The sequence below is a fragment of the Alosa pseudoharengus genome, unplaced genomic scaffold (assembly GCF_046254945.1).
Source record: "Alosa pseudoharengus isolate Yale_2024_CS ecotype anadromous, Long Island Sound unplaced genomic scaffold, YU_APseudo_1.1 YU_APseudo_1.1_scf_14, whole genome shotgun sequence".
Lineage (NCBI taxonomy): Eukaryota > Metazoa > Chordata > Actinopteri > Clupeiformes > Clupeidae > Alosa > Alosa pseudoharengus.
The window spans coordinates 18249439-18259438 of record NW_027468609.1 but is presented as its reverse complement, the minus strand read 5'-3'; the positions used below and the strand labels follow the sequence as shown (position 1 = coordinate 18259438).

The 10000-nt window shown below is 43.6% G+C and overlaps 1 protein-coding gene across 1 annotated transcript in view; it reads right to left on the bottom strand.

The window, feature by feature from the left end:
- The window catches only part of camk2b2 (calcium/calmodulin-dependent protein kinase (CaM kinase) II beta 2), a 73836-nt gene that overhangs the window by 55608 nt on the left and 8228 nt on the right, over positions 1–10000 (bottom strand). The window contains exons 3-5 of the mRNA XM_076284051.1: positions 2996–3055; positions 1589–1643; positions 1–2 (exon numbers count right to left, since the gene is read on the bottom strand). The exon at positions 1–2 is cut by the window's left edge and continues 64 nt beyond it. Of these exons, the coding sequence (XP_076140166.1) occupies positions 1–2; positions 1589–1643; positions 2996–3055 (117 nt within the window). The remainder of the gene's footprint in view (positions 3–1588; positions 1644–2995; positions 3056–10000) is intronic.

The following is a 10000-nucleotide window of genomic DNA, read 5'->3' as shown; positions in this document are numbered from 1 at the left end:
CCCTGCAGTGCGGAGAAACACACACACACACACACACACACACACACACACACACACACACACACACACACACACACACACACACACACACACACACACACACACACACACATACACACACACAAATCCCACAGTTACACATTCAGCAAAAGGGATTTCAGGCTCAGTCTGTGTTTGTGTGTGTGTTTGAGTGTGTGTGAGTGTTCCAATGAGGTGGTAGTATTGTAAAATGTGGAACATAGAGCAATGCATTGCCTTTTTTCTGTGTGTGTGTGTGTGTGTCTGTATGCATGCGTGTGTGTGTGTATGCATTTGAATATACTATCATTATACTATCATCTTTTTGTCAATGCGTGTGCGGTGATGCATATGAGAGCATGCATAGTGCAGTATGTGCTACATATATATATATATTTATATATATATATATATATATACATATACATATATATATATATATATATATATATATGGGGGGGGGTTACAAATGCTGTGACTATGTGTGTGTGTGTGCTTGTGTGTGTGTTCTGTGTGTGGAGGGGTTGGGGAATCCTCTAGAAGTGAGATCCTGAGGCTTCAAGGGGTGAAGAGTGTGTGTCTGTCCATGTGTGTCTGCGAGAAGGCTGGGGAATCCTCTAGAAGAAAACCCGGAGCTTCGGGGGGGGGGGGGGAACCCCTGCTGCAGGATGCTCTTTACAGCCAGGCAACCCAGCTCAGTTACCATGGAAACAGGCTCCGGAGCGAGGGGAAAGTCGGGGATGTTGAGGGAAAGGGGAGTGCCTGTGCTTGTGTGTGTGTGTGTGTGTGTATGTGTGTGTGTGTTTGTGTGTGTGTATGTGTGGGTGTGTGTGGGTGGGTGCGCATCAGCATCAGCAATGTAGCAAGTAATGAGATCAGATGTTTCTGAAAGTGTATTATATATGTGTGTGCAGAATGGAGAGAGACATTGTGTGTGTGTGCATGTGTGCGTGTGTGTGCGTGTGTGAATGTGTTTGGTGTGTGCATGAGAGTGTGTGTGTGTGTGTGTGTGTGTGTGTGTGTGTGTGTGTGTGTGTGTGTGTTTAGCTATATAGCAGAGATTTGAATGTACATTTGAATGTGTGGTCTATATGTGTGGATTGGCCATTGGCCATGATTCAGAACAGTTAGTGTGTGTGTGTGTGTGTGTGTGTGTGTGTGTGTGTGTGTGTGTGTGACACATCAGCAATACAGTAGGCAATGAGATCAGACGTTTAAGAGTGAATTATATGAGTGTAAGTGTGTGCAGAATGGAAAGAGACATTGGGTGTGTGCGCATGTGTACGCGCGTGTGTGTGTGCATAGCTAGATACACAGAGTTGATATTTTGAATGTACATTGGAGTGTGTGGTCTATATGTGTGGGCTGACCATTGGCCATGATTCAGAGGAGTTAGTGAGTGTGTAGTGAGTGTGTGTATGTGTGTGTATGTGTGTGTGTGTGTGTGTGTGTGTGTGTGTGTGTCAGGAGTAGCAGTAATGTAAGTAACCTTTCAAAAGCAGCAAAATGGAAAGATTATGGGACGAACACATTGGGCCGAGGAGGCTGTTGTCTGTACACAAATACTTACAGGTCAAACAGCAGGTAGTGGAAGCCTTCCTCTGATATACTGTCATGAAGACGAACTGCAGAGGAGGAAAGAGAGAGAGAGAGAGAGTGGGGGAAGCGGGAGAGAGAGAGGAGAGAAGGAGGGGGCGGGGAAGAGAAAGTGAGAGAGAGAGAGAGGGAGAGAGAGAAGGAGGGGATGGGGAAGAGAAAGTGAGAGAGGGGGGGGAGTGGGGATGGAGAGTGAGAGAGAGAAGGAAGAGAGAGAGAAGAGGGAACAAGAGAAAGGGAGGGAGAGAAGGAGGGAGGGTGGAGAGTAGAGAGAGAGAGAGAGACAGCGAGGAATTAGAAAACAAAGAGGATGCATCCATACAAGGTAACAGCTTTTCTATTAGTCAACAAGCAGAACCAACTTCCCTTAACACACCTCCCCAGTCGCCACACACAAACATGGCCCTTTTCCACTATGGGGTAAAACCCCAGTGTCTGGGGTAAAGCTTCGGACTTTTTATATTTCCATGATTGAGACTAGACCGGGGCCGCAGCCCAGACGGCCTCAGGTGAGCCCTGGAGTAGGCAGGGCTGAATAGGGGCTGAATCGAGGACTTTTGGAATGGAATACTATGCAACAATAAAACCGGAGAAATTTAAAAACAGACCGGTAGCATTTTGTTTAGCGTTGCCTAGCAACAGAAATAATTGCTTATTTTCGTAAAGAAAGCACAAAGCACATTGTTAGTTAATGTCCCCGATGTTACAGCTCCTTATGGAAACAGAACACCGAGGCTACGCACTGGTGTTTAAGACCGGGGGAAAGCCTTGGGCCAGCCTCGGTCCTTAATGGAAAAGAGCCAACAAGCTACTGACCAGCCCCTACACACACACAAGCTACTGCCCACCCCCCCCACCCCCCCACCCCCCCCACATACAAGCTACTGCACATTCCCCACACACACAGCCTGAGGCTTATGCCACAACCGGGCATCTTACATTTACATTTATTCATGTAGCAGACTCTCATAACTCTGCAAAGTGTGTGTCATCGTGATAAGTTTGAAGCCATCCTTTTAAAGTAAAAGGCCTACATTGTGTCGCTCTAAAGATTTCTGCTGTAGGTCACTTTGAATCGCATACAGTGGCATACCTCTGACCTCTGACGGAGCCTGTTGCCATTAGCTACAACTATACAATACTGCATACGTTGGAGACGGGAAGCCTTAGAGAATCTCTGAACCCCGCCTAGAAGGCACCCAGAACAGGGACTTGAGACAAGAGAATTATGTTCCTGTGAATAGTAGAAACCTGAAGGAAATACATATTGCGTCTTCAAACATTCAAGTTTGTTCACACATCATTTGCAGTATGCTCGATATACTGCGTATATCACATCATACACACACACACACACACACACTTACAGGCATCTACATACCAATATTGGGGTGCTTCAGCAGACGGCAAATTCGAGCTTCACGTTCCAGCTTCTGGTGATCTGTCAGGGGAAAATTAGAAGCAGTTGTCATAACAACACCTCTGGCACGAGTGGCACCACCACTGCTTCCCAAGACCAGGTGCGTCTTCATCCACGCAAGGCCTGTCCAACAGTGATGCTACTTTATGATCCTTCAGACATCAACAGTCTGTTACACACTTCAATAGTCAGATACACATGTCAACAGTCTAATACACACTTCAATAATTGGACACACACACATCAACAGTGGGAGACCTTTACAGTCTAACAAAGACATCATTCATCAGTCTCACATCAATATTCTGACACACACACACACATCAATACTCTGACACACACTTTAACAGCCCGACACACAAACATCAACATTCCTACACATAAGTCAACAGTATGACACACTCACACACACACATCAATATTCTGACACACACTTTAACAGCCCGACACACACACATCAATATTCTGACAACAGTCCAACAGTCCAATACTGAACAGCCTTTGGTTATGTGTACAGAAGACAGATTGAGGGAGCATGTGACATGTGGCCTGGATGACCACGAGTTGTAGAAGGACTGTCCCTACTGTCTGTTGGGCAGAGTGTCACACACCACGCAGCCAAGTCCATTACCAAAAAGAGGGAGGTGTTCTATTTGGCCCCCTCCCCATCGCAGTACCAGAGTACAGTGTCTGCAGAGAAGCCTGGAGTCAGTGGAGTGGCAATATCCATTACATACTTTAACATCTGAATTGCATCAACAGATTTTAGTTGTGTTTTCATTACTTTAGCGCAAGGCAAATAGCATCTGACTAGTCTCTCTGATTTGTCTCATTGCAGCAGGACATAATGTGGGCTGCTCTATGTGTATGCTATTGTTCCTCTAGTGTAGGGCCAAAATCAGTGGTGTAGTCTATGTGATACGCAGGACTGCACAGTATACCCACTTAAAAAGCATCACCGTCTCAGCATACCCACTTAAAATAGGCAAGGATATGTATTAACATTTGGGGTTGATCACAGTATACACACTACAGCTAACTTCTACATCACAGTATATCCACTACAGCTAACTACACCACTGCCCACTGCCCACCTGATACAGATTAACAATGCATGCCGTGTCACTCACCCGCCGTACAGTTCAGAATGTAACGGGATCCACAGCGGATCACGTAGCAGTTAAGGATCATATCAATACATGAGGCTCACAGAGAGCAGAGTAGCACAGGGCAGAGGCCGGTTTATCACCCAGAGAGAAGAAATACTCTTTTCTGATTGGCTGGTAGGGTGGCTACTAATTCTGAAAATCGGGACACCTATGAAGTAGATCTAATAAAAAAGTTTAATCACCGTTCCATATCAATGCTCATTGAATGGTAACTATAACAACCATAGTAAGCGACGATTGAGCCTGGAAGCTGGCTTAGCAACAATGGAATCTACTGCTAAATTAATAAATGTACATGTAAATGCACTGCATCACACTGCATCAAATGCACTACACTGCACGGCATGGCATAACTGACACGCTTTGAATAAAAGCGTCTGCTAAATTAATAAATGTACAGGTAAATGCACTGCATCACACTGCATCAAATGCACTACACTGCACGGCATGGCATGGTTAGGCTCTCAGGACCCAATAAAAAACACAACCGTAGTTAGGCTACATCAGACAAAGCATTGCAGTAGTGTCCATGCCAAAGTGCGGCCCTTTTTAACTCAACAAGATGCAGAAAAACTAATTCACGCCTTTATCACTAGCAGGTTAGACTACTGCAATGCACTTTTCACTGGTCTTCCCAAAAAACATCTAAAGAAATTGGCACTCATACAGAACTCTGCGGCTAGACTTTTAACTAAGACTAAGAAGAGAGAACACATCACCCCTGTGTTGGCTGAACTGCACTGGCTCCCTATTTCCTATAGAATTGATTTTAAGGTTATGTTAATTACTTACAAAGCTCTGAATGGCACAGCACCTTCATATATCTCTGAGCTTTTAATATCTTATCAACCACAAAGGAAACTTAGATCATCCAATTCTAATCTTTTAATCGTACCCAAAGTGCTCCACAAACAAAGTGGAGAAGCTGCTTTTATCCATTATGCCCCCAAACTATGGAACACCCTGCCTCTGTACATCAAGCAGGCGAGTTCAGTAAATATTTTTAAAAAAGATCTGAAAACATACCTGTACAGGAAAGCTTTTAGTTAACTCGTCTTATCCTGTAGACTACTTTTTCAGATTATTCTACATCTGCTGCTATTGGAGGGCGCAGCCAGCCAGAAGCAGATGGGCTCCCCCTATTAAGTCAGGTTCTGCTCAAGGTTTCTTCCTGGAATATGGGAGTTTTTCCTTGCCACAGTTGCCATATGGCGTGCTTGTGGGGGGTAAGAGGGTTAAGGCTGCCAGTCTTATGACATGTCATTTTCTATATTTTTGATATGTTGCTGAGTGGATCATAAACGGCCCCAGCAATGAAGAAATGTGATTGATAATGACTGACTGACTATTATTTTGTTACATGCTTCAAATGTAAAGCACTTTGAGCTGCATTCTGTGTATGAAAGGTGCTATACAAATAAAGCTTATTATTATTATTATTATTATGACAAAGTGTTACTTAGCACACAGAAAACCACTCTGAATGGCCCAGTATACAGCCCAGCAGGCATAACAGCCTAGACAACAGCCCTTAGCTAAACAAAACAAGGATCCATCATTTAGCACAGAATATAGCGGAGTTTATGTGATCCACATGTTCTGCAGGTAAAAATGTATTGCCCAATATGAAGAGAAAGTGGCCCAACAACTTCTCTCAGCTAGACTCTCTGGCGACATTGCTCAAAGAGTTGTCCTGTGTGTCATTACCTTTGGCAGTCTAATGCACACACACCACAAATCAAATGACAGCCTTACACACCATCAACATGTGGCATTTTATTTTATTTTATGCCAATGATCACAGGCACGCTGAGGTAACAGGAGGTACAAAACATGCCAGACCTGCACTTCTGCAGTGACCAATGACAGTATTACAACATAGTATTGTACAGTATAGTATAGTATAAAATAGAATAGGATAGTAGTGTAGTATAGTATAGAATCGTATGGTGGAGTATGGTATGGTGTGGTGTGGTTTATCATAGTTATCCCAAAGTATGGAAGGTCAGTTTTCATGTATCTCGTGACATATCACATTGCCTATATTCAGAGTTGGATTTTAATGTCTATGTATTCCGCAGTTACAAAAGTTCCGGAATCATGAGTCAGTGCACACACTAGAACACAAAAGCCATGTTGGCACGGCGACAGAGCTCGTCGGGATGCGTGAGTATGGTAGAGGAGATGGGCATCCCAGGGGTCACTGGGGGACGTGTCTGCAGCTTAAAAAAGAGAGTGACCATTCATAATGCATGAATCACAAACACAGAGAGGGGAAGAAAGACTCGCTCAGACCTCCCTCTCGCACACTCTCGCACACACACACACACACACACACACACAGACAAACACAGAAAGAGGAAGAAAGACTTGCTCTACACACACACATACACACACATACACATACACAACCACATACACACACACAAATACACAAACACACAACCCTGCCTGGAGTTGGCAGAGTCCCTTTCCCTGATTTACATTTGCACTTGACTCCAAAGCTCGGAGCAGGGGTCAACATAGGTCAAGAGGGGTCATCCACAGTGCACAAACATGCATAGACATACATTTACATGAGATGATGACACACTCATACATATTCTACCTGGCATGAATCACACAACAGTATACGTAATACAAACGCTCTCATTAAATACTTCCACACAAATACAATGATTCAAAGGATAAATAAACACACACACACACACAAACACACACACACACGCACGCACACAGACACGCACAGACACACTCCTCCCTGTCTCCCAAATCAGACAGCCAGTCCTTAGCTGGCCACGCAGCCTTGAGGCGTTTGCCAGCCCGAGTGATGACCTCAATGGGTGGCAAAACAGAACACACACACACAGCCCAAAAGCACACAAGGGGGAAGAGGAGGAGGAAGAGAAGAGAGCAGCTCAGCTGAAAGGATGAAGAGAATAGAGCAGCTCAGGTGAAAGGAGGGAGGGAGTGAGAGATGAGGTTTTTTTTTTTCCATTCCCTTTTCAATTTTACTTTTTCACCGTCTCCCTTTAAGTGTCCCTCCCTCTAACATTTCTCCGCTCACCTCTGTCTGTCTGTCTGTCTGTCTGTCTTGGGTGTTACCAGCGCTCTTTGTCCATGTGTGGTCATGTGGAGTCTGAGAGCTGATCCAGACTGTGTGAGTGTGACTCAGTGATCCAGGGCTCCATGAATATGAGTGTGAAGATGCCAACAGCAACTTCATCAGAACCATTAAAACATAGCATGGGCCTAGCACATACTCCAGAACAACCTTTACAGGTGAACTTAATGTGACCTTCTCTAAACTTTTGAATGTGCATGACCAACAGTTCAATGTTTCAGTACTGTACTGAAACATTAAATTTCACCTGAAAGCCAGATATCCCTAACTTTTTGTGAGTAGTGTATAAATATAACAAAATAAAGCACACTCAAGAAACTCTGTCACACACTCACACACACATACCACACACACACACACACACACCATACACACACCTGACCTTTCCCCAATCTGTTGAACCCTGACCTTTCAGCAACCGCATCCATGGCAACCAGTAACATAAACAGCCCTTCTTCCAAGAGAGAGCCAGAGGTGCTGTGGTCAGGAGCTCAGCTGCCCCAAGGACAAACTTGCTCACCTGTCACTCAGCACCACACACACCTGTTTACACCTGAACACTTACAAAACACGACAAATGGCCTCTGAATGATGACGCAGACGTGACCAGTGAATGACTGAAGAAAATATTATGAGATGGTAAACATATTATGACTTGTGCGTTTGCGCCTATCAGTTGGAATTACAATGGGTGAGAATGTCTGTTCTGCTCTGTGGTCGATGGTGTGGCATAAGAGGTGCCCTTTACACAGATTAGGCAGATCCAGATCAATTCAACACAGCAGCGCAGGTGCCGACCCTTGGCATTTGCACACACTGCAAACCTATAGAGATTCAAGATTGTCGAGATTACATCTCATTGTACGGGTATAAGAGAGTAAAATTCTTTGTTTTTTTGTTACTCAAAAAATAAATAATAAAAACGTTGTGCTGAGAGGGTGTGCAAGTGTAATGTTCAGTACGTTGTGTTGAGAGGGTGTGTTAGTGTACTGTTCAGTACGTTGTGTTGAGAGGGTGTGTAAGTGTACTGTTCAGCACATTGTGTTAAGGGGGTGTGTAAGTGTAATGTTCAGTACGTTGTGTTGAGAGGGTGTGTTAGTGTACTGTTCAGTACGTTGTGTTGAGAGGGTGTGTTAGTGTACTGTTCAGTACGTTGTGTTGAGGGGGTGTGTAAGTGTAGTGTTCAGTATGTTGGGCAGAGACAAGGCCAGGCAAGGCAACTTTATTTGTATAGCGCATATCATACTCAAGGCAACTTTATTTGTATAGCGCATATCATACTCAAGGCAACTTTATTTGTATAGCGCATATCATGCTCAAGGCAACATACTCAAGTAATAAAAATACATCACAATACTCAGGGTTCACACTCCAAATCAAATGTAAAATCCCATGACTTTTCCCTGACTTTCCCTAACAAAAAAACTTAATTTCCATGACTAACTATATAGTGAATGGCTCAATATACCGACAAATGGTTTCAGAGCAGCCGCGTAGCGTTCAAGAATCTTTTACTTTTTAATAGCGGGACATGAATAAATGGGCATTGAATAAGTTGGGCTACTCAAGCAAGCAGTAAAGCTAATAACCAGATATACACCAATTTTGCGTGGAAACATATTTGTATTAATATATTTTGCCATGTAAGCTTTAAACTACTGCAACAAAATTCCCTGATATTCCATGATTGCACCAAAGATGATCAAATTCCCTGATATTCCATGTCTGGAATAGACTTTCCAAAATTCCATGATATTCCAGAAATTCCATGACCCGTGGGAACCCTGATTACTAGACATAAAATAGAACATAAAAATTAGGGATAGAGCGATATGGTTTTTTCAGGGCCGATACCGATATCAATTATTACCAAAACAGGAGGCCGATAACCGATATGTAAAACCGATATGTCAGTTGTCAAAAAGGGGGGTAGGTAGTAAAGGCGATATGCTGCAAAAAATTAATTCAAAAGCATTTCATTATGCAAACTTTTCTTTCTTCTTTTGATACACAATTGTCTATCAACTTGCAAGTGTAAATCCTGTGTATCATATTAATCCAAGAGCTAAGTGAGTGATGCGGTGTCCCGTTATTCACAATTAACGAACGAGGCGGAGGCAGAGAACTCCCAACACGCAGCACCCGAGTTTGTAGGCTAACTAGTAAACAGTAACGTGCATCAGTCGGGAATTCGCTAAATGAAGGAAGTGGGCGCTTTATTCATTGATCCGGATCAAAGAGACAATAGCTTACAAAGTGGTGTTTTTGTAATTTCAGTGTAGATTATTGTGATTCATTGCAACTTCAGCAATGTAGGCTCCCTTCCTTACCTTCGAAAAATAGCTCCGTACAACTGAAGCCCAGTCTACAGTCTGCCTCAGTGAGAATCCTAAACTTTGTCTGTGTTCAGTCTTCGATAATGATTGGCTGCATTCGTGCTAACTAACAAATCAGACGGTGTAGTGGGCGGGACAATGCTCTTGACCACAGAGTAGCAAATGCAGGGAGTGAGAGACGCTTTACAGACAAAGTAGCGCGTTTCATTCTTTATCCATTTCAATATCGGCTTATCGGTGGAAAAAATGACCGATACCAATTATTATAAAAATGCTAAATATCGGCCATAATAATCGGCCAGGCCGATAATTGGTCGATCCCTAATAAAAATAGCTA